Source organism: Triticum aestivum, chromosome 2B (assembly GCF_018294505.1).
Source record: "Triticum aestivum cultivar Chinese Spring chromosome 2B, IWGSC CS RefSeq v2.1, whole genome shotgun sequence".
Classification (NCBI taxonomy): Eukaryota; Viridiplantae; Streptophyta; class Magnoliopsida; order Poales; family Poaceae; genus Triticum; species Triticum aestivum.
The window spans coordinates 65,208,574-65,233,931 of NC_057798.1; the positions used below are offsets into that span (position 1 = coordinate 65,208,574).

A 25,358-nucleotide genomic window follows, 5' to 3' on the forward strand; every position below is an offset into this window, starting at 1 on the left:
AGTTTGCTACTCCCAATGATGAGTAACTGCGTGCACCTATAACTCAATCTACGTTGTAGCCGAATAAAATGAGATTAATCCACACTTGCTTGGGAACGACGTTTTGGCTCCGGGAGCACATGCTCCCGGGTGAACAGTACCCTCAAAAAAAGTAAATGTTTTCAAAAAATTCTGAAAAATTTGTAGATGATTGTGTTGGTGTCGCAAGCATGCTTGACAATTTTCATGCGGAACAGAGCAGCGGTGTTTCGCCGGTGAAAAAACAAATTCGGGTGACATTTGGTCTTAGATTTTTTTTTGCGCAGGCCAAAATGCTTAACCTTTTTGCCTCAAAATTTAGAGGTAGTATTTGTATATGACAAAGATAGCAAAAAAATTGTCTCAATTTTTTTGACATTTGAAAAAGAAGCCAAATTGAATTTCTGCACTTGCTTAATCTGGTCCAAGAGAACCTATTCGGTGGTTCAGCCATATATGCATCTACATACTTCTGCAGAAATATATGATATGATGCCCATTAAGGATGTTGAGTCTGCCATGGAAAAATTACGCCTATTTCCTTTTTCATTTATAGGAGGAATGGAAAAACGGTTGCTTCCCTTACCTAAAGACACCATACTCTTTGGGAAGGCCATTGCAATTTATTCATGCCTAAATATTTTCCATCTGCCAAAGCTATGCAGCTGTGTGCTAACATGATTGGTTTTAGACATGAACATCGCGAGTCACTGGTGCTTGTTTGACAGAGAATAAAGAATCCATTAGGAATTGTCCTAACCATGACACTGAAGAATGACCAATCATGTATTATATAATGCTCCTATTTTTTAACACGGTACAATCGCATATGCTCACATATACGCACATACACTCATTCCTATGAACGCACTTTGATTGCAACATGTTGGAGAGTCGCTTTTGCATCATTAGTACCGTCTTACATTTTCTTGTGCATCGATTTTAGTTATTTTTAGTATATATTATGCATTTCTTTTAACAAGGTTTCCACAACAATGTGAGGGGTATTATCGAGTTTCAATAATAGTCGGATATGCCATGATACTCTAACAAAGAATAACAAAGAAGACACAAACAAAATGAACATAGGTATTGTTGTATTACCATGGTCTACTTTACACGAGTGTGTTGTGGTACTATCACATAAAACTAAAAAAGTTCCTCTACTTTCAGCCATAGGTTAAAGAAGGCTTGAAATACATGCACATCGGTGGGTCAATCCTCATGATGGACAATATGGTAGAAGGAACACTCCAGATGCCATCACCGCAGATCAAACCTGAAGCAACCGCACCCACAAACTCCTCTGACTCCTTACGGTTCACCCTCTCCCAGACAAACAAGATGACAGTCCCAACAAACATGTCGATCGCAAAATTTGCCCCAATGTAGAATGGAACAGCCATGGCCATCTGTAGTGGGATGAATTTGGACACACTATTTGGGGTGACATCCTGCATGAGCTTGATTGCTATGGCTGCAAAGAAGAAGAAAGAGCATATTGCAAGGCAATGTTGCGGCAACACCGAGTATCCTTCGACACCCATGATTGACATCTCACGGAAGATGATGGCATATGGAGCTTTGAATATGCCATCAGGATTGCCAACATCAAAGGATGTCCAGTAAATCCAAAAGGTTAGAGGAGCAATGACGCATCCAAGGGAAGTCCCAATCATCTGTGACACAAACATGGAGTTTGGCGAAGAGAGTGTCAGGTAGCTAGTCTTGAAGTCATGCATGAGATCACCAGCTGTTGATACTATGGGCATCATAACACCACAAGCTGCTAAGTCGGCGATCACACCACCATGTCTGCCAACCCATGAGGCAAAAATGAAAACACCAATCTTTCCATATGTTGATGCAAGGTTCCAGTCTATTAGGCCAGTGCCATATGAGTTGCAGAAGGCAAGTAGAGGAGCAAAAACATAAGCAGTGAGGACAAGGTACCACTTGAGTTGTGGGAACATCATTGGTACAATTGCAGTTGAAATTGCTGCAAGGCCCACATAACAAGATCCTGCCAACCACGAAGGGATACTGTCTTTTAGAAAGACCTCATTTAAAAGCTTTTCATCTACTCATAATTTGGAAATATTATCATCTGCAATAATAAAAGGGAAACAAGATGAGAGCCAAAAGACATGATATGTTGTTAGGTCAACTGGGTACAATAATAAAATGGCATTACCATCTTGAACCCAAACAAGGGGAAGTCTTCCTTGCTCTGCGTGTGCTTTCATTATTTTCTTGATGGAAGCATAAATGATTTTGATGAGGTTATAAACACCATCGCCAAGTATCAAGGATACAGATATGAAAACCTGGAAGGGTGCAGACACAACTTAGTTTTTTGTAAAGATAATGTTGGCAATGCTGATCGTTAAGTGAACATAGAATAATTTTGGAAGTTAGTGACCTAGATGAGCCATCTATATATTCTGAAACTCAATTTAATGGTTCTCACGAATTAAGCCCACTAAAAGAAATATATAAAAGAGTTATTAGTATTACTTGCATATTTACAACAACAACTTGCAGATGTACCGGGTTTAGTCAATATAGAGGAAAACAGGAGGCTTTTGTTAAGCCTTGTAAATAACGTTTCATGATCTAGTTCCTTTTCTTAGACCGGTTTATAATATGGTTCTAGATCGGTTGGTTAACAACATTGTAGTCAAATTGACAAAAGCTGTAAGAAAGAGACAGTATGGAACTGACTATTAATTCATTATGGTATGAACAATTAGAATCTTTCGCCACCGTACCTTGTACCCATAGAGTCCTTTGAAGTCGTTGCTTCCAAGGTTAGCTGGATACCACTCCCCAGCTTTTGTGGATATATATGGCCAAAGAAATCCCCAGGATATGATGGCTCCAAGGAGTGCAGAGCAGTTAACTATATGTGGACATATAAGACCACATCCAATATAGGTTGGACTGAAGTCAAAATAAAACCTATAAAAAGTAGAAATTGTAAGCTTTTAGATATAATGCACACAATATTCCAGCTTAAAGGATAACTAGATTCAATCCCAACATGTCCAAAATAACTCGTAAAGAGGATAAGGAAGGCAACTTTTTGTTCCAATTTCAAAACAAGACGAATCTGCTTTTAACATGTGAACTTTGTAATAATATCACAGACACACTAGCGGCAAGCTTACGTGTTCTTAAATGCTACAAGGCCCAGAGAAGGGAAATTGTCGAAGCCACAAGAATCACCAACACCAATGAAGAACCATTTAAAGCAGTGCCAAAGAAAACTTCCGCTCAAATACTTTCCAAGACAACTAACTTGTTTTCTGCGGGAACAAAATTAAAGTTAGTACCTCCAAAACTCAAAATGCAGTAACCCAAGAATATGTTGTCAAAATGAAATCGATATAGAGGAATCCAAGGTCATCCCAAGCAAACAAATAGATAAACCATCATTTTTAGATTAAACATATAAACTTGCTATTTCGTACCTATTAGAAGATCCACCATCTGTGCATAATGTAGATGTTTACCCTCCCTCCCGCTAAAGTATAAGCAATTTTGTAGTGGGATAAGATTACAGAATTCCTAGCATCAACTAATTACAAACTAATTGCAAGCTGATTAGATCATTAAGACCTTATTGTTGTTGAACTGCCAATAATATTTTTCTTTCCCACATATATACTAATTAACTGGCCGATAAATGTTTTATAATGAAAATTGGTCGATAAATGAGATTTTTTGTCCAAATAGTCGGTGGACTTGTATAATAGTTAGAGGGCTAATGTGCGACTTCACTGGAAGATCATCAAAGTTTAAATAACTTCAGAGTCACTAACGTTTGAAGATGGTACTTTAAATACTTCAAATTGACGGGGATGAACCTATAGTAAACTTGGATTACCTGAATGCAGTGAAACTACCATAGGTCAATAAAAACCACTATTTTGATTACTCATTTACAAACTACTAGATGTGCAATTGTGCATCACTCTATGATATAAAATCCATATTCATGCCATCACCAGACAAGAAGCATCGCAGAGTCAACAATAATCATCCCTCGAAACTATAGCTAACTTAGTTTGCAAGAAATTAAGGATTAATGTTGATATGTTTCTTACTCCACTAACTCGTCTCCGGTAGCAGTGTGGACGCTGTTTATGAACATAGCGGTGGCGGTTCCTCTAGGATAGGTTAGCTTATAGTTTAACACCATCACCTAGCAAACATCAAAACTGAACCTAGCAAACATTTGATTGAAAAAAGAAAATAAGTGTAAATATAATCAGATAAACATGAAAGATGCACGCATCAAAGATGTGGATGATTACCTTGCGCAGGGCAACGAGAATAAAAATACCAAGGAAGCTAACTACAAACATAAAGCCGATCATCCAACTCAGCGAGGGATTCTTGACATCTGCTGCCCTGTTACCAGGATAATCAGTTCCGATAAGCTCATAAGTTTTTTGATCCATTGCAAGCATATACGATCCGAAACCCCCTGCATCAACGGAAACATTGATTTATAATGTGAACTGTGTGAAAAGGGGGAAGCCTACCGATTGTGACCAATTCTTTCATTCCCAAGAAACAACAAAATCAAATATGCATTTTGTAAGAAAGTTAAATGTAAAAATCAACCTGCTAATAACTTTCTTAATAATATACCAAGAAGCATGGCACTTAAATGCAAAGTCCACACATGATGACTGTTTTGAGTTATGCATCAAAGCAAATCCAATCAAACAATCCCATAGTCACCTAGCTAAATGCTCAACTAAATTCCCCCACATATGGGCACATACCGCTGGTGGCGAGGCCGTAGCAGGCGACGATGCAGGTCTGGATGACGGTGTTCTCCTGCTTGGTGAAGGGCTTGGAGACGACGCCAAACATGTTCAGCGCCTCGGTCCAGGTCCGCACGAGGAAGTAGGCGAGCAGGCCCGCGGCGACGTTGAGCGAAGGAATGATCCCCACCGTGAGGTTGAGCTTGTGCGTGATGAGGCAGAAGAGCACCCCAAGGATGGCGCTCACCACTACACCCCGCACCGTCAGCCGCTCCCACCACGGCGGCATCGCCTCCACCGCCGATGGCGCGCCGGCAAGGAGGGGGCCGGTCATCTCCGCCGCATCCGCCTCCGATCCCATCTCTCGAGGATGCTACTACTCGGACTCGAAATTTTGGTGCTCGCAAGATTCCTTTAGGTTTAGTTTCGTATTCTCGTGGGGTGATCCAAGAGAGGCAGACGAGGTGAAGGGGAGGAGGATGAATGAATAGGCGGGGAGGAGTAGTATTTAACGGGCAGCACGACTACTGCTGCAGTGCAGAAGAACGTACGGTGGCTTCACCATGTTCATGCACACGAATACAATAGTTTCAGACACGTGCACCGCTACCAGGCAGCCACGTGGGGTCTACAGCGAGAACACCGTACCCAGAAGGCCAGCACGGTCACTATCTTCGGTACTGGAAGGGCGTCGTGAATCATGCTGGGTAACGGTCATTTTGCGGGCCACTCGCTGTCTAGGTAACGGTGGCCACACATCTCTACGCTTACGTGCAAATTTGATTGCCATCATTAAGCGTTAACTACATCTGATGGGGCCGTATCAAATGATGGCCACGAATGTACAGTCTCTGGAACCACCCGTACGCCAGGATTATATACGGTGGGGCTGGATGTAAGGCTAACCACAGATCATGCCATGCATTAGGAATTGGTTAAGTATTTTTCTCTTAGGAAGGAAGGGACGTGAATGTTGTAGTATTTGATTTGGCCATGCCATCATGCGAGCAAGGTAGCTAGGTGGGCTAGCTGTGCATACGCACAGTTTGAACGTTCGGGCTGATGCTTATGTCAGACGTCATCGCTTGATGTCGAAATATACTATAGAAAATTGTGCATTTCATAGCATTTCAGAAATTATTGGCTTAACTAAAGAAAGATAAATAGACATGTCCACGAAAAAAGGATTGTCCTTTTGTTCATTTATACGTTATAGAGTGAATTGCAAAAAACATCGACACTTCGGGCAAGGTTTGCAGGAACCACACATTTACGAAATTGTGTCCAAAACCATTAATTTTTCTCTCTAATTTTTTGCAAAAAACACTAGTTGGACGTCTCTCCTCTCTGGAGGCGGAGGCGGACGTACCATGGCCACCGGCGGACCGGGCGCCCCCGCCGCCGCCCGGGGTCCAGTCGCGCCCGTGTTCGGCTCCCGCGGCAGCTTGGCCGTGGCTGGCCCTCCGGCGCCGGCTGCTGCTCACGCCCGTCGTGCCCGTGTCCGGCTCCCGCGGCAGCTTGGCCGCGGCGGGCCCTCCGGCACCGGCTGCTGCTCACGCCCGTCGAGGCCGGCGGCGCCACTGCTCCCGCACGTCGCGCCCGTGTTCGGCTCCCGTGGCAGCTTGGCCGCGACTGGCCCTCCGGCGCCAGCTGCTGCACCAGAGACGTCCTGCTTTACCACCATGACGTGGTCTGCGGCCTACCTCGTCCACGTCGTCGGGCTTCTGGTGGTGGTGCTGGTACAGGGCCGGACTCTCCGCCGGGGAGCAAGGACGGGTCGAAGCAGCCACCGCCGCGAGAACCTGACGACGAGACAGGCAACGGGGTGGGAGGTGGGGCTGATCGCTTTTTTCAATTTTGAACAGGGACTGTTTCATAAATCTGTAAAAATCTACCGTCTAACACCGTCAACTGTCAACAGTTACGCCACGTCATCATTTATGGGACCCATTTGTCATAATGATCATTAAAACGGCCAAAGCCGCCAACTAGTGTTTTTTGCAAAGAATTATGAAAAAAATTAGTGCTATTTGGCACAATTCCGTAAATGTATGATTCCTGCAAACCTTGCCTGAAGTGTAGATGTTTTTTGCAATTCACTTTACGTTATATGGACTAGAAGCTTAGGGTGCGTTTCACGGCGCGGTGGAGGCTTTTAGGGTTTGGCAACACGCTTTTCACTGTTTTTTTTTCATTGGAGTTATCTCGCTAGAATATGTTCTCATAATGACCTACTAACAATTGTAATTAAGTTTGTCGGTGTTGGCGCATTATGCTAAAGTCAATAAATGCATTTTTTTGTCATCACCTATTGAGCCTGCTGCTCCTCCTCCTCCTCCAAGAAAGAAAGTTAGGATTCGTGCCTCTCGCCGGCGCTGGCGCAGGTCTGCCTCGTCTCCGGTGGCCCTAGGCCATAGAGGCGCGGTGGATCCTGGCAAGGCCGGCGGGAGGGCTCCGTTTTTAGTCATTTTTTTCAATCTTGTTAGGGTTTGTGTCCTACCCAGGAAGGCGAGAGGCGGCGGCTCCCTGAAGATGGAATAAAGGTCTCCCCGCCTAGCCCCCGTTCCGGCGGTGCGTCTAGCATCGTTGGTGGGCGTGTGGAGGTGTGGCTTCGGCAGATCTATCTTTGGTGGATTTGCTCGGATCTCGTCGTTGTTCGTCTACGTTCGTGTGCCTTTGGTTTGGATCCTTCCGATCTACGTTATTTTTCATCGGCGGTGGTTGCTGTTCTGGGGTGCTGGTCCTATGGGGCCTTAGCACGACGACTTCTCGACTGTCTACTACAACAAGTTGTGCCCGGCTCCGGCGATGGAGGGGCGATGACGGTGGCGCGCCTTCGGCTCGCTTCGTTGCTTGTAGTCGTCGCTAGGTGGTCTACGAATCTGGATGTAATTTTTATTTTTGGTATTCGTTGTACTGCCATGATTGAAGATGAATAGATTGGAAGTTTTTCCGAAAAAAATATAAATGCATATTTTTACAAGGTTAATGTGATTAAAACAGTGAAATTTAATATAATTTATGTTTCACATATGGAGGTTTCTCGTGTATTTGATATTCTATACAATATTTTCTAGGAATCACCATGGTGGTGGCTTGTTTGGCGGAGAGGCGTGGATTTGAAATTTCGGACAAGTCACATAGAGAAAGTCCGTTGGTGGAAGGATAGAGAAGGTGAGTGGTTTGTTGGGATATCTTGAACACATGAATAGCTAGCATTATAAAAGATATGTGTGCCCTCTAAAAATATATCTGTACACTTGCCGAAATTGTTGCTATAGGACCCTTTGTATTAGCAACTAATGTACATGATTATATCAACCTAGCGGTGCCTTGCTCCACCGACGAGTTTGCCCGTGTATTTGTCATTTGAACCGCGCCACCATTTGCCTCATCAATTGGTGAACTACTTGCATCTGTAGTAATTTTATTTGGGGTTCTTGTGCCTCTCCTAGCCTTTTCAGCCCAGTTGACAAGGCCTTCAGTCACATTTTCATCAAATATAGTCTTCTTGAAGGAATTCCCCATCTACACCAATATACGATGAGAAAAAATCAGAATAAAATGATAGATAAGAAATATTTGTTTGATCATGTCAACAAAAGACTTTAAAATGGTGCCAATTTGTGAAATCAAGCTTTGTATTAATCAAGAATGGATACTCATCGGTAAAGTTCAAGTCAAAAATCATTAAGTCACAACAAAACTACAATTTGTTCACTTTATGAATTGAACTCACATGGGAGACGACGGCGTATAGTGGTAGGGTGCTGTAACCACAAAGGACTTGGCAGATTACACTGAAATAAGTAAAAGTAATGAGTATGTTCTCAAGATGTCTCAATATGATGTTGCTGCTGCTGTGATATCTATTGTACCTTATGACAACTCGAGTAATAACATATGCTGGTTTCCCCATGATGCATGATTTAAAACCATATGTCACCTGCAACATTGATAAATGCAAGAGTTAGTTCTACTTGTATTCATTAGATTCCTATTTGAAACTAGCAAATCCATATGTTATATTCTATATAATTTCATGATTCTTATGATACTCTCCAATACTTCAAGTTAAATTAGGTTTTGTACAACCAGCTCACTTATTGTTCTTACCAAGAGCCAGAAGAAAAATGCAATTTCAAATGCATTCTGAAATAGCACGATGTGGATCAACAGAAGAACTAATTTAGGCCGGTGGAACCAAAAGAAGTTATCTGAAGGAGAAACTACTAAATCCCCTCGAATAGCCGTGTGCTTCTGGGCAACCTCATAAGCCAATTCCGTTATGATGTGCTCCATCTTACTTCCTACCATAAGTAACATCTGCCAAACACAAATACAGTAAGTTAATGTCATGACTCTGCCTTTTTTCTTTTGCATCTTGCGTAGTTTGAAAGATCATTGTAGAAGTCATATGAAGGCATATAACTAATAGTTAGTCCTTAAAACATTTAGTAGAAATTTCTTTCATGTATTTTTGCATAGATAGTAAATCATGTTTACTTACAATGAATGGAACCAAGGTGATCCAAATGTAGACATACCACCCTACAATAACGGTTAGACAAGAAGTGGGGTTACTTTTCACATAAAATATATTTTTTAGTGATGGTAGCCAAAATAAAATAAGTAAATAAATAAATATCATTTTGTGACAGTTTCACAAAATAAGAGTTATATAAGTGGATCAAAACTTTTGACATTCAGTGATACATACCTTCAACATTCAATAGTAGGAATATCATCAACATGGCCCAAAGGTACCAACTACATAAGCATAACATGGATATCAATTTGCTATTTTCTCCATACGCAATTGATATAGACATAGCAAATGATTTAGACAAAGATTAGGTAACACATTTTGTAATAGTAGCATTGGGCACTTACCTAATACCAACGACTTTCTTAAAGTCAACCTCCAAAGCCCTGATCATGTAACTATAAAAGTTGAATTTTGGTGTTCCCTTACAGTGTTTCTGTGAAAAGGAATGAAGCACATGTATATAAGTTTCTTCCACTAATAGTGTATAACGGAAAACATACATGTGACATCTATATACCGATTAAAGTGTAGGTTTATTACCATGATGAAACCAAGTCTCATTGTTGTGTAGTCCTCCTCGGTGACCGATCCATACAATTGTTTGAAGAAGGAACGCTAAAAATACGACGACTTATCTTATAGCCCAATTGCAAAATAAAGAAATAAGGCAATATATATGTTTTGATCCTTATAGAACACAAGAAAAAAGAAAGTATACCATCCAACCAAATATCCTCGACCGTTTTCTATGACCTTTGAAGTGGTCTTGAATAAATTTGAATTCTTGAACATGCTTGATCATTTGAGGTGCTGCAAGTTAATTAGGACCCAACACCCGTAAGCAAAACACATAACACAACTTCATACAATTGAAGAAAACTTGTGAAGTCATCGTTAGCCGAACTAGGAAATGATTTGCATCATAGTACATACCACTGCCATTATTTTCTTGGATCTTGGTCTCCCAATGTCGCCAATTTCTCGTCTACACAACAATTAACATAGTAATTAGAAAAATCATGATAGACTAATTACTCGTTACTAACAAACATCTTGTCAGAGTTTTAGTTAGTACCTGTGCCATTCCTAGAAGAACTGTAATAGCACTGAGAAGGAAATGGGTGACCGCCAACACAAAGATAAATATGTGCAATTGATGAATAGCGTCAGATGAAAGTAATGGAACTTTGTCCTGCATGCCAAATGCCAACAAGGTTGAACGGGTCAAAGACGGAAAACACTAGTAGATCGACGAAGACGAAAGAAGAAGGAAAAGTAGAGCATCACAGACAAAATCATGCACGTCCCATGCCAGTTGAGCTGTAGTATGTAGTACCTTCTTGAGGCAGTATTCGTCGGAGGAGGAGGCTCCTCCAGCCAGGAGGCGCCTCGCCCCACCCAGCACGCCGGTGAACACGGCGTCGCCGAGGTGGTCCGTCTCGTGCGGCGGCGGCTTGCAGGGCTGCAGGTGGAGCATGGCGCTCGGGCTGACGCACACCTTCCCCATGGGACCCTGGAACACGGTGAGCAGCAGCGAGATGAACCCCAGCAGCATCAGCTCCTCCTTCACCTTCAGGAGGGCCTCGTACAGCGGCTTCTTACGGCTCCTTATCAGCCTCTGCAAACGTGCGTCAGCTGATGGTCAATTGCCTGGACAGATACGGCATGCAGCTTCCTGGTCTCGCTCGCTGTGTGTGTCTCATGATGGACGCACGCAAGCACGTACCTTGCCTAGGCGGTGGAGCAAGCGCTCGAAGAGCAGGGAGATGATGATCATGACGGAGCAGACCAACGCCACGATCCATGTCGGCGTGTACTCGAGCGGCTTGGCCTTCCCTCCACCGCCGGCCATGGCGCCCCAAACGTACTCGTCAAGAATCAAGCCCACACCGACGCCCCTTGTCGTAAGAATGAAGTGGCAAGCAAGACTGTTCTTGATCAATTTATAGATAGGGACGAAACTACTCGGTTACATGGTGGTCATCAGTCATCACGCATGACAATATTGACTTGGCACGATCAGAGCCATGAATTACTATTCCAAGCTACATGTACACACAGGAAAATAGTACTAAGAAACAACGTGCTACCTTCCTAAATACTACTAGCAGTATTCATTTCTCGAAAAATACCAGTACTACTAGTATTCCGGTGGCATATGTCCCATGCGGTCAATTTTTCATTTTTGTGCTGCAGTCTACGGTCCACCACACCACTCCACTATTAACCAACGGCAAACTGGAAACTCGAAACTCGAATATTAAGGCCCTGTTCGAAGACCCGCCACTCCACTACCCCGCTCCCGGAGCTGGAGTCGAAAGGCACGGAGCTGGGAAAGAGATGCTCAAGCTTCTAGTATTTTTAGGAGCTGACTCGGAACAGGGCCTAAAACGTCTTATATCAAGTTATGGAGGAAGTATTTTTTATTTTCTGAGAAAACACTATTGGAATATCATTCTCGGTTAAAATATACTACCAGTATATTTGCATTCCCAAACAAACAAAGCAGAAAATCATCGTTCCAGATTGGATCTGCCGTCTGCGACGCGGCGTCTGCGAAATCAAAGTCACGGCCCTCAACGTCGGACAGTGGAAGTCCGAAGCGTTTGGTTTGCATCCACATGCGTCCAGTTCAACTGGCCAGGTGCAGGTCCTGGCCTAGCTAGTGCGGTGACTCGGCTCCACCAAGTGGGCTTCGTGACGACCAGCATGCGTTTGAAAATGCACATATTCTAGACGTAAACACATTCCTAAGCGTATACCTTTCTGGTTATTATTTACACGAATATGCTAGTAAGTTGTTGAAGATTACACAAGTTCAAAATATTTTTGATTATATATCTCTATCTGCTTCAGAGGAAGTGTTTATTAGGCGTATTCGCAAAAAAAAGTGTTTATTAGGCCGAGAAAACTGGATTAATCCCGCGGCATCCCATGGTGACGCTGGCACGTATTTATGCTAGACACTTGCCGGGCATGGGAGGGGCAAGTGTCTAGCGTAAGTAATGATATATGACTGATTGCATCAATCTATGCAGAGATGCGGGTTTATCGCCATTTCAAAAATAGAAAATATCTCTATTTGTATGCCTAATGATCAGTTTACACTGATAGTCGTCAAAGCTAGTTTGAATAATGTGAGCATTCTACATGGTCGTCTATTATGGAACGGATATACAATTACCAACAAAATGAGTTATGAGGTGTGGATGTGGCCCATTAAAACAACTTCAAAATTCCAAAGCAAGATCTAGTCCCATGTTGCTGAGGGAAGAAGGCGGACATCAATATACAAGATGAACCTCTAGCCATGCACTATATTTTTGTAGACACATGACATGAAAGAAGCTTCGGGCAAGGAGATACTTTATTTTATTTTCTGACGAGAGCAATGTTGGCCGCCCCCCCCCCCCCCCCCCTATAGTAGCTTAATAGCCTCGACCACGGTTGTTAATAGGCTGCTAATGTGTGAACAAAGACCAGGAGACATCCTGGTTTCAAACGCGCGTAAAGTTAACCTCTACACGGGAGGCAATAAGGACATCCTGGTTTCAAACGCGCGTCAAGCTAACCTCTACACGGGAGGCAATAAGGTTTCTGTGAAGCGCAATTGTATGACTGCTTGCTGTACATCCACTATTGTTCACTGCGATAAGCATGGGTGGAGCTTGCACCAAAACGGCACTGTGGCTTTTCAAGACACCAATAAACCCTTGGCGGTTTGGCGATCGGGTTCTAAGAGGGAACTACTGGTGCAATGTCCGTAATGTTTCATACCATAATTTGCCTGCTCTTAGAGCTAATAATTTGCTATAGATGATACTATTAGGTTGATCTCTCTCCCGTTCGAACCCAACGGGTCGAACGGGCCCCTGACTCGCGCTCTGATCGGGGGCGCCCAACCAAACCATGGTTGGTGGGCCCCTGTGACCCGCGCTATATAAACAGAGGTGGGGGCCGGGGCACGGTTCACGAGGTTGAACGCGGCCACAAACCCCACCGACACTCCCTTCTGATCTAGGGTTAGCGCGACGCTCACGGGAAGCTCCACCACCGCCGCCATCTCTCTGCCATCACCGGCCCCTACTTCACCATGGCCGGCGCTGGATCGAGTTCGTCTGCACCAGCAGAAGGTAGGTGTACCGGAAAGATCTAGCCTACACGATTCAAGTGGGTCTATCAATGGTATCGGGCGAGATCGGCGTTGGACCGTCGGATCGCGACGGACGGTCCCGATCGAAAACCTAAAGCGGCTGCGGGCCATTGGGCCGAAAGAGCAGCTGTGAGCGCCGCCACGCGAGTTGGGCCGAGGCCGCCAGCTGCGGGCGCCGCCACACGAGCTGGGCCGAGGCCGGCTATGCGCAGTTTTCCTTTTTCGTTTTTTTAATAGTTCTAGTCCAGTTTCTGGGCAGATTTTAAATAGCTTTCCTATGCAGTTTTTTCCAACGAAAATTTTGTCTAGAAAATAGAAAAGTGACCGAAAAAGTTTCTGAAAATGCAAACAGAAAATTTTCAGAAAAGAAATGCTCATGAATTTTATATAGAAAATAATAAAGTTCATGAATTTTTATTCGGTCAAAGTAAAAGTTTCTGTAGAACTAAAAAAGTTCGTGAATTTTTATTCACGTTTTCCGCTGCGTAAATAATTAATACTCTTTTACAAAGAAAATAAAAGTTTACATAGTATTAAGTTTTTAAGAGCATGTTAAAGTGATTATTAAAATGAATATGATTATGTTATTTTTATGACCAACGTTGTTAATAACATGATCATGTTTTATTATTGAAATTTAAAGGTGCATTTATTTCTAATATTTTGCCCAACGGTAATATAGATTTAATTGCATAGACAATTGTATGTTTTAATTTGACCAACGTTAGATTATTACATATGATTGTTTTATTGATGTCACTTAAATTGTGATTTCAGGAGGCTTTCACTTGATGAGTTGCCTAAAAGAAGTTCCAACACTCAGAGGTGACAACCACACTGAGTGGAGGAAGAAAGTTGAACTGACATTGTTTGTGCTGATCTTGACTGGGTTTGTGGAGAAACCACAGCCGGTCAGACCCACAGAGCCAGTAAGAGAGGCCACTGATGATGATGCTGCATTAGCTAAAAAGAAGGGGGACTATGCTCCTTTGGAGCAATCCTACCTCATAGATAACCAAAAGTGGGTCAATGCAAACAAAAAGTGCATGGCTTTTATAAAGAATACAATTGAGAGCGCCATTGTGGGCTCCATTGCAGAGTGCACTTCCGGAGGGGAGTTGCTTACAAAGATAAAGAGTCAGTTCACTGGCTCTTCAAAGATATATGCCACCCAGGTGTTAGAGCAACTGGTGACAGAACGCTACACAGGTGGTAGTCATGGAATAAGAGAGCACATCCTCAGGATGAGCAATATGGCAGCAAAACTCAAGCCCATGGATGCGGATCTGGAGATCAAACAAGCGCTCCTGGTCCACCTGGTCATGGCTTCACTGCCAAAGGAGTTTGCAACTTTTGTTGTAAACTATAATATGTCACCTGGAACATGGGACATTGAAAAGACAATAGCAATGTGTGTCCAAGAAGAGAACAGACTCAAAGCCGCACATGGTGGTTCACTCAACTATATGAAGGATTACAAGAAAAAGAACTACAGTCAAAACAACAAAAGTTCTCCTTCAAAGAATGGAAAAGCCCCCTATCAGTATCAGCATCAGCAACAGCCTTTCTCAGTGGACAAAGACACCTGTCTCCACTGCAAGCAGAAAGGGCATTACAAGAAAGACTGCGTTGCTTGGCTGAAGTCAGTCATGGCAAAAAGAGGTAACAATATAGTTTCATTTGTAAATGAATCCTTGTATATAAAGTTTTCAAATCCACTTGGTGGATTGATTCAGGAGCAACTGTTCATGTTGCAAATTCTTTACAGGGATTCCATTCGACGCGAACTACGCTAAGAAGCGAAAGACGCATTGAACTGGCAAACGGAGTTGAAGCAGAAGTTGAAGCTGTCGGTGACATCTCCTTGGAGTTAGTTGGCGGATTCAATCTTCTACTTAGAGATGTTTTATTTGTTCCATCATGTCATAGAAACTTAATTAGTGTTTCTTGTTTGGACAAAGATAATTATGAATGTTATTTTGGACATGGCAAGTGTGCCATTTGGTATAATAATGCTTATGTGGGTGATGCTTTACTACATGATGAGCTTTATTTGTTATCACTTCGTGAAAAAGTTCATTCTGTTTGCAATGTGAAAGAAAATGTTTCCGCGTCGAATAAAGAGCACAAGAAAAGAAAAAGAACATTCGACTCATCGAAACTATGGCACTGTCGCTTGGGCCATATTTCGAAGGGGAGAATAGAAAGATTAGTCAAAAGTGAAATTCTTCCTCCGTTAGAATTTTCAGACTTAGAACAATGCATAGATTGCGTTAAAGGAAAGTACGTAAAACAAATCAAAAAAGGTGCAATTCATAGCACAGGCACACTAGAAATCATCCACATTGATATTTGTGGACCATTCGGTGAAAAGTGTGGATGGATATGACTCGTTCATAACATTCACAGATGATTACTCTCGCTATGGATATATTTATCCAATCAAAGAAAGATCTAAAGCGTTGGATAAATTTAAAATATTCAAAGCTGAAGTTGAAAATCAGCATGATAAAAGAATAAAGATAGTTAGGTCCGACCGTGTGGGAGAGTACTACGGTCGGCACACTCCATATGGCCAAGTCCCTGGACCTTTTGCAAAGTTCTTGCAGGAGACTGGCATAGTTGCCCAGTATTCAATGCCGGGCGAACCTCAGCAAAATGGAGTAGCTGAAAGGCACAACCGTACACTTATGGATATGGTGCGCAACATGATGAGTTATTCCAACTTGCCATTGAGATTATGGATGGAGGCGCTTAAAACCGCCATTCACATTCTCAATAGAGTACCAAGCAAGTCGGTGCCCAAAACACCGTACGAGCTATGGACAGGAAGGGTGCCATCCCTACAACACTTCAGGGTGTGGGGGTGCCCTGATGAGGCCAAAATGTTTAATCCAAACATTGGAAAGTTAGATCCCAAAACAGCGAGCTGCCACTTCATTGGCTATCCAGACAGATCAAAGGGTTTTCGTTTCTACTGCCCAGACAGATATACAAAGTTTGTAGAAACGAGACATGCAGTCTTCTTAGAGGACGAAATGATGAGGGGGAGCTTGGTAGCTCGGAAAATTGATCTTAAGGAGAAGAGGGTGCATGCACCTAATCCGATGATCCAGGAGCCATTTTCTCACTACCAGTTGCAACTCCACCCATGACAACTATGGGGGCAGACCCGGAACCTGTCCAACAGAGATTTAAAGGAAAATGTCTACATGAAACAGCCCAAGGGTTTTATCATGGAATGCAAGGAAAATATGGGATGCCGCCTCAAGAAATCCATTTATGGATTAAAGCAAGCCTCTAGAAAGTGGTATTTAAAGTTTAATCAAACAATTAAAAGTTTTGGATTTAAAGAAAATATTGAGGATAACTGCATTTATGCAAAGTTTAAAAATGGGAAATATATTTTCCTAATCTTGTATGTGGATGACATTCTGCTTGCTAGCAGTGATGTTAGTCTACTACAAGAAACAAAGAAGTTCTTATCCTCGAATTTTGACATAACAGATCTTGGTGAAGCATCATATGTTTTGGGCATAGAAATTCACCGAGATAGAAACAATGGAGTCCTAGGACTATCGCAGAAAGCATATTTAGAAAAGGTTCTTAAAAGGTATAATATGCATGTGAGTAAAGCCAAACCTGCTCCTATAGTTAAGGGCGATAGTTTTGGGAAATTCCAATGTCCCAAAAACCAGTACGAGATCGATCAAATGAAAGGAGTACCATATGCTTCGGCAGTAGGCAGCTTGCAGTATGCACAAGTGTGCACTCGCCCTGACTTAGCCTTTATCACCGGGGTACTCGGTAGATATCAAGAGAATCCAGGCATAGAGCACTGGAAGATGGTAAAGAAAGCATTGCGTTATGCGCAAGGCACGAAGGACTACATGCTATCATACAGGAGATCTGATTCCCTAGAAACAAAAGGGTATTCAGACGCAGATTTTGCGGGGGACATAGATGATAGAAAATCCACGTCAGGATACTTATTCATCCTTGCTGGGGGAGCTATTTCGTGGAAAAGCTCCAAACAGTCGACAGTTGCATCATCCATGATGTATGCAGAATTCATAGCATGCTTCGAAGCCACGGGGCAGACGATATGGCTAAATAAATTTGTACTCGACTTGAAAGTGGTAGATTGTATTCACAAACCACTAAAGATGTACTGCGACAATCAGCCCGCGGTATTTTACGCTCACAACAACAAGTCGAGTAATGCTGCCAAAACAATAGAGATAAAGTATTATGTTGTGAAAGATAAAATCCAGGATCAAACTATAAGTCTCGAGCATATAAAGACAAAAGATATGCTTACGGATCCGCTAACGAAAGGCTTATCACCCAATGTGTTCAAGGAACACTTAGCCGGCATGGGTTTAAGGGAAAGCCTTATGATTCCTGGATAGGCCCAAAAGGAACATAATTTGTTTCTGAACAAAACGTATGTTGTAGCTGAATGATTCTATCGGCAATTGAGCTGTGACGATGAAACATGCTCTATGTACCAATATGTGATGAAACAAATAAACTAGAAAGTATAAGGTTAAAAGTAAAGTTGAGATCAAGGGGGAGAATGTTAGGTTGATCTCTCTCCCGTTCGAACCCAACGGGTCGAACGGGCCCCTGACTCGCGCCCTGATCGGGGGCGCCCAACCGAACCATGGTTGGTGGGCCCCTGTGACCTGCGCTATATAAACAGAGGTGGGGGCCGGGTCACGATTCACGAGGTTGAACGCGGCCACAAACCCCACCGACACTCCCTTCCGATCTAGGGTTAGCGCGGCGCTCACGGGAAGCTCCACCACCGCCGCCATCTCTCTGCCATCACCGGCCCCTACTTCACCATGGCCGGCGCTGGATCGAGTTCGTCTGCATCAGCAGAAGGTAGGTGTACCGGAAAGATCTAGCCTACACGATCCAAGTGGGTCTATCAGATACTCCGTAATCAGATAATCTTGGATGAGTTAAATATCGCCTACATTTTCAGATGCAAAATACATATGCTGGCTAGACTAACTTGGTCTTGAATTTTCGTGTAGCTAAGGCCAGTCTTTACCTACAAAGCGTGTGGTTTGAAAATTGAGATGGATTGGTCATCGTCAACTACCATGCATGCACCTAGCTAGATTTGGATATGGGTGAGGGTGCGTGGTGCGGGTTCGCCTGTAATGAGATAGCTGGTGAAGGTGCATCTGGTGCGGTAGGTAGCATGTGCATGCAGCCACAAAAGATTGTTAAAATTGCCCATTTGCATGCCCTAGTTGCACACGACGACGACGTCCATGGTTGTTGACTGATAGCTAGCTACATATAAGACCATTTCGAAAGGCAGCTACACAAATGATTGTAAGTGCCTTGAGTGCACATTTCGTGGATGGCTAACTGATGACCATATATTAGTGTGCGCGTGCATATACATTAGCCGTCGAAACACGACTGGAAGGCGGCGAGTCTAGTCAACCGAGCTCTCTACCCGCTTCTTTGGACACGAGGCTATGGCTTCGTGGAAGGTGCATGCATGCATGCCAACCAGCCAACCAACCGAAGGCACACGGCAAATCTGAGGCAGGATGGTGATTACTCCCTCCATACATCCCCTTTTATCTATTTTGATGACAAGTATTTTCGGATGGAGGGAGTACGACGTTAATTGAGTTTTACGTACTGATATGCCAACGTACGTACCCGTGGACCATTCCATCGGACATGCACATAGATCAGGCACTCACCATATCACACATGCCTTGCCTGTCCCACAAACGTGACGCTTGGGGCATGTATAGTGACTAATAAGGCATGTTAGCAAAAGTTCCAACATACTTTGCCTAGTTCCATCGAAAAACGACTCGGCGAAGATATTTAGATGTAACGTGTTTGTCTATTTATACTTTGCCTAGTTCCAACGGAAAATGACTCGGCAAAAAAAATAAACCCGGCAGAATCTCAAGTTCGCCGAGTTCCAGACCAAAAAAAGTCGGTAAAGTCTGAGAGGTGGGCCCTGCTATAGAGCAGGCGACGGAGCCGTGACGACGTATTTCTTTGCCGAGTTTCGGCTGACGGAGACTCGGTAAACATTTTATCCTTTTCTTAAAAAAAATTGAATTCCAGGGGTCACAACGTTGCCTGAGTCCTGGCTAACAGAGACTTGGTAAGCATTTTATCTTTTTCGTTTTTATAAATCAGAATGCCAGGGGTCACGGCTTTGCCGAGTCCCCAATAAAATGAACTCGACAAGATATGACCCTTTGTCTACCCGGTGACAACAATGGTTAGTCCCACCTCGCCGCGCCAGGAGCAACGTGACCAGCTTAAATAGCTTGGTCGTCCAAAAACGATTGTCTTCGGTTATCATTGTGCAGGATATGGACTGTCACTATGAATCTTCTCTTCTTATACACAGAGAAGATTCGTCTTATGGGAAGATCAATAGTCACACTCCGTATCCCTTTGATGGCTGCTCCTTTTTGAATCATTTAATCAAGTTCCATTGGTCCATACCGTCTCGTTTGGGTCGCTTTTTTTTACCGGTCACTGATTGTGCCGTTCGCCTGGTCGTTTGAGGCGTCTGGTTGTAGATGCTCTAAGAGGATGTGTGAAAACAAATGATAATTGTGAGTGTGAGAGAAGAAAGAGAAGGAAGGATGAGACAATCTAGAAGATAACATTCTAATTTTGTATAGATATAGTATATGCGTGTAAAGTTTATATAAAAAAGATAAATATAAAGAAAATGAAAGAAATTTTAAAATAAAAACAAATTATTAGTTGAAAATTACACCTCGAAATCTGAACATATGATGGGGAGCATTAAAAATGAGACTCATAAAACAGAAAAACGATTTGATAGCTTCATTAGTGTAAAAAAACTTAGACTTCATAAACTTTGTCTTGGGCAAACACAGATGCATATGCTTGTCATTATTATAACCTAACTAATGAAGATATAGTTACATGCATAAGCAACCATGATGTGGCGTGTTAGAAACACAGAGATTCAATGGGGTGGCCGGCTTGGAGTATGAAGCTAATTAAGAGGTAGGGTGTAGAGTTCGAGCATCTGAGAATGGGGAGGACCAATTGGTAAAGGAAATATGCCCTAGAGGCAATAATAAAGTTATTATTTTATATTTCCTTATATCATGATAAAATGTTATTATTCATGCTAGAATTGTATTATCCGGAAACTTGACACATGTGTGAATACATAGACAAAACACAGTGTCCCTAGTATGCCTCTATTAGACTAGCTCGTTGACCAAAGATGATTAAGTTTCCTAGCCATGGATATGAGTTGTCACTTGTTGAACGAGATCACATCATTAGTGGAATGATGTGATGGACAAGACCCATCCATTAGCTTAGCATAATGATTGATAACCTATAAATATAGGGGATCGCAACAGTTTTCGAGGGTAGAGTATTCAACCCAAATTTATAGATTCGACACAAGGGGAGCCAAAGAATATTTTAAGGTATTAGCAGCTGAGTTGTCAATTCAACTACACCTGGAGATTAATTATCTACAGCGAAGTGATTAGTAGCATAGTAATATGATAGTTTTGATAATAGCAGCAGTAGCAATGGTAACGGTAACAGTGATAGGCGTGATTTTGTAGCAGTAACGATAGCAGTAGCAATAGTAACTTAGCAGAAACTATATAAGATAAATTCGTAGGCATTGGATCAGTGACTCGTTGGATGATATTCATCATGAGACAGTCATAACTGTTGGGGAACGTTGCAGAAAATAAAAAATTTCTACGCTTTCACCAAGATCAATCTATGAGTTCATCTAGCAATGAGAGAGAGGAGTGCATCTATATACCGTTGTATATCGCGAGCGGAAGCGTTCAAGAGAACGGGGTTGAGGGAGTCGTACTCGTCGTGATCCAAATCACCGGAGATCCTAGCGCCGAACGGGCGGCACCTCCGCGTTCAACACACGTACGGTCAGGGAGAAGTCTCCTCCTTCTTGATCCAGCAAGGGGGAAGGAGAGGTTGATGAAGATCCAGAAGCACGACAGCGTGGTGGTGGATGCAGCAGCGATCTCGGCAGGGCTTCGCCAAGCGTCTGCGAGAGGGACAGGTGTAGCAGAGGGAGAGGGAGGCGCCAAGAGAAAGGGTGCGGCTGCCCTCCCTCCCCCCTCTTTATATAGGCCCCCTAGGGGGGGGCCGGCCCTAGGAGATGGGATCTCCAAGAGGGGGCGGCGGCCAGGGGGGGGTGGCTTGCCCCCCAAGGCAAGTGGAGGCGCCCCGACCCCTAGGGTTTCCCAACCCTAGGTGCAGGGGGGCCCAAGGGGGGGGGGCGCACCAGCCCACCAGGGGCTGGTTCCCCTCCCACTTCAGCCCATGAGGCCCTCCGGGATAGGTGGTCCCACCCGGTGGACCCCCGCGACCCTTCCGGTGGTCCCGGTACAACACCGGTAACCCCTGAAACTTTCTCGATGGTCGAAACTTCACTTCCTATATATAATTCTTTACCTCCGGACCATTTCGGAACTCCTCGTGATGTCCGGGATCTCATCCGGGACTCCGAACAACTTTCGGTTTACTGCATACTCATATCTCTACAATCCTAGCGTCACCGAACCTTAAGTGTGTAGACCCTACGGGTTCGGGAGACATGCAAACATGACCGAGACACCTCTCCGGTCAATAACCAACAGCAGGATCTGGATACCCATGTTGGCTCCCACATGCTCCTCAATGATCTCATCGGATGAACCACGATGTCGAGGACTCAAGCAATCCCGTATACAATTCCCTTTGTCAATCGGTATGTTACATGCCCGAGATTCGATCGTCGGTATCCCAATACCTAGTTTAATCTCGTTACCGGCAAGTCACTTTACTCGTACCGTAATGCATGATCCCGTGACCAGACACTTGGTCACGTTGAGTTCATTATGATGATGCATTACCGAGTGGGCCCAGAGATACCTCTCCGTCATACGTAGCGACAAATCCCAGTCTCGATTCGTGCCAACCCAACAGACACTTTCGGAGATACTCGTTTAAGTGCACCTTTATAGTCACCCAGTTACGTCGTGAAGTTTGGCACACCCAAAGAACTCCTATGGTATCCGGGAGTTGCACAATATCATGGTCTAAGGAAATGATACTTGACATTTGGAAAAGCTCTAGCTAAACGAACTACACGATCTTTGAGCTATGCTTAGGATTGGGTCTTGTCCATCACATCATTCTCCTAATGATGTGATCCCGTTATCAATGACATCCAATGCCAATAGTCAGGAAACCATGACTATATGTTGATCAACGAGCTAGTCAACTAGAGGCTCACTAGGGACACGTTGTGGTCTATGTATTCACACGTGTATTACGATTTCCGGATAACACAATTATAGCATGAATAATAGACTATTACCATGAACAAAGAAATATAATAATAACCATTTTATTATTGCCTCTAGGGCATATTTCCAACAGTCTCCCACTTGCACTAGAGTCAGTCATATAGTTAAATTGTGATGAATCGAACACCCATGGAATTCTGGTGTTGATCATGTTTTGCCCTAGGGAGAGGTTTAGTCAACGGATCTGCTACATTCAGGTCCGTATGTACTTTACAAATATCTATGTCTCCATCTTGAACATTTTCACGGATGGAGTTGAAGCGACGCTTGATGTGCCTGGTCTTCTTGTGAAACCTGGGCTCCTTGGCAAGTGCAATAGCTCCAGTGTTATCACAGAAGAGTTTGATCGGCCCCGACGCATTGGGTATAACTCCTAGGTCGGTGTTGAACTCCTTCACCCAGATTGCTTCATGCGCTGCCTCCGAGGCTGCCATGTACTCTGCTTCACATGTAGATCCCACCATGACACTTTGCTTGCAACTGCACCAGCTTACTGTCCCATCATTCAAAATATACACGTATCCGGTTTGTGACTTAGAGTCATCCAGATCTGTGTCGAAGCTAGCGTCGACGTAACCCTTTACGACGAGCTCTTCGTCACCTCCATAAACGAGAAACATATTCTTAGTCCTTTTCAGGTACTTTAGGATGTTCTTGACCACCGTCCAGTGTTCCTTGCCGGGATTACTTTGGTACCTTCCTACCAAACTTACGGCAAGGTTTACATCAGGTCTGGTACACAGCATGGCATACATAATAGACCCTATGGCTGAGGCATAGGGGATGACACTCATCTCTTCTTTATCTTCTGCCGTGGTCGGGCATTGAGCCGAGCTCAATCTCACACCTTGCAATACAGGCAAGAACCCTTTCTTGGACTGATCCATATTGAACTTCTTCAATATCTTATCAAGGTATGTGCTTTGCGGAAGACCTATGAGGCATCTCGATCTATCCCTATAGATCTTGATGCCTAATATGTAAGCAGCTTCTCCAAGGTCCTTCATTGAAAAACACTTATTCAAGTAGGCCTTAATGCTGTCCAAGAGTTCTATATCATTTCCCATCAAAAGTATGTCATCTACATATAATATGAGCAATGCTACAGAGCTCCCACTCACTTTCTTGTAAACGCAGGCTTCTCCATAAGTCTGCATAAACCCAAATGCTTTGATCATCTCATCAAAGCGAATGTTCCAACTCCGAGATGCTTGCACCAGCCCATAAATGGATCGCTGGAGCTTGCATACCTTGTTAGCATTCTCAGGGTCGACAAAACCTTCCGGCTGCATCATATACAGTTCTTCCTTAAGATGACCGTTAAGGAATGCCGTTTTGACGTCCATTTGCCATATCTCGTAATCATAGTATGCGGCAATTGCTAACATGATTCGGACGGACTTTAGCTTCGCTACGGGAGAGAATGTCTCATCTAGTCAACCCCTTGAACTTGCCGATAACCCTTAGCGACAAGTCGAGCTTTATAGATGGTAACATTACCATCCGCGTCCGTCTTCTTCTTAAAGATCCATTTGTTTTCTATCGCTCGCCGATCATCGGGCAAGTCTGTCAAAGTCCATACTTTGTTTTCATACATGGATCCTATCTCGGATTGCATGGCTTCAAGCCATTTGTTGGAATCTGGGCCCGCCATCGCTTCTTCATAGTTCGAAGGTTCACCGTTGTTTAACAACATGATTTCCAGGACAGGGTTGCCATACCACTCTGGTGTGTAACGTGTCCTCGTGGACCTCAGAAGTTCAGTAGTAACTTGATTTGAAGTACCTTGATCATCATCATTAACTTCCTCTTCAGTTGGTGCTGGCACCACATGAACATCTTCCTGAGCTACGCTAGTCACCGGTTCAAGAGGTAGTACTTCATCAAGTTCCACTTTCCTCCCACTTACTTCTCTCGAGAGAAACTCTTTCTCTAGAAAGGACCCGTTCTTCGCAACAAATATCTTGCCTTCGATCTGAGGTAGAAGGTATACCCAATGGTTTCCTTAGGGTATCCTATGAAGACGCATTTTTCCGACTTGGGTTCGAGCTTTTCAGGTTGAAGTTTCTTGACATAAGCATCGCATCCCCAAACTTTTAGAAACGACAGCTTAGGTTTCTTCCCAAACCATAATTCATACGGTGTCGTCTCAACTGATTTAGATGGTGCCCTATTTAAAGTGAATGTAGCTGTCTCTAGAGCGTATCCCCAAAAAGATAGAGGTAAATCGGTAAGAGACATCATAGATCGCACCATATCCAATAAAATGTGATTACGATGTTCGGACACACCATTACGCTAAGGTGTTCCAGGCGGCATGAGTTGTGAAACGATTCCACACTTCCTTAAGTGCATACCAATTTCGTGACTTAAATATTCTCCTCCACGATCTGATCGTAGGAACTTTATCTTTCGATCACGTTGATTCTCTACCTCATTCTGAAATTCCTTGAACTTTTCAAAGGTCTCAGACTTGT

At 43.5% G+C, this 25,358-nt stretch overlaps 1 protein-coding gene and 1 pseudogene across 1 annotated transcript; both read right to left on the reverse strand.

Moving 5' to 3' along the window:
• Positions 1 to 1,187: 1,187 nt before the first annotated feature.
• On the reverse strand, positions 1,188 to 5,157 carry LOC123040471 (probable metal-nicotianamine transporter YSL6; annotated as a pseudogene).
• A 2,835-nt stretch (positions 5,158 to 7,992) lies between these two features.
• LOC100682451 (MLO-like protein 1) lies at positions 7,993 to 11,244 on the reverse strand. Its single transcript, XM_044465977.1, has 13 exons — positions 11,072 to 11,244; positions 10,682 to 10,963; positions 10,421 to 10,537; positions 10,279 to 10,330; positions 10,064 to 10,155; positions 9,886 to 9,960; positions 9,690 to 9,778; positions 9,517 to 9,566; positions 9,307 to 9,347; positions 8,913 to 9,122; positions 8,675 to 8,742; positions 8,536 to 8,596; positions 7,993 to 8,324 (listed from the first exon to the last, which is right to left on the reverse strand). The coding sequence occupies exons 1-13, from the start codon at positions 11,195 to 11,197 to the stop codon at positions 8,109 to 8,111; spliced, it is 1,479 nt and encodes a 492-aa protein (XP_044321912.1). The 5' UTR covers positions 11,198 to 11,244; the 3' UTR covers positions 7,993 to 8,108.
• Positions 11,245 to 25,358: the final 14,114 nt, after the last annotated feature.

Bases quoted from the DNA above. Each gene is read 5' to 3' on its own strand.
- LOC100682451 (XM_044465977.1), bottom strand. From the start codon at position 11,197: ATGGCCGGCGGTGGAGGGAAGGCCAAGCCGCTCGAGTACACGCCGACA. The intron at 10,538-10,681 runs GTACTACATACT...TTTGGCATGCAG, and splicing joins ACGAATACTGCCTCAAGAAG to GACAAAGTTCCATTACTTTC. The intron at 8,743-8,912 runs GTAAGAACAATA...TCAATGTTGCAG, and splicing joins CATTTTTCTTCTGGCTCTTG to GTGACATATGGTTTTAAATC.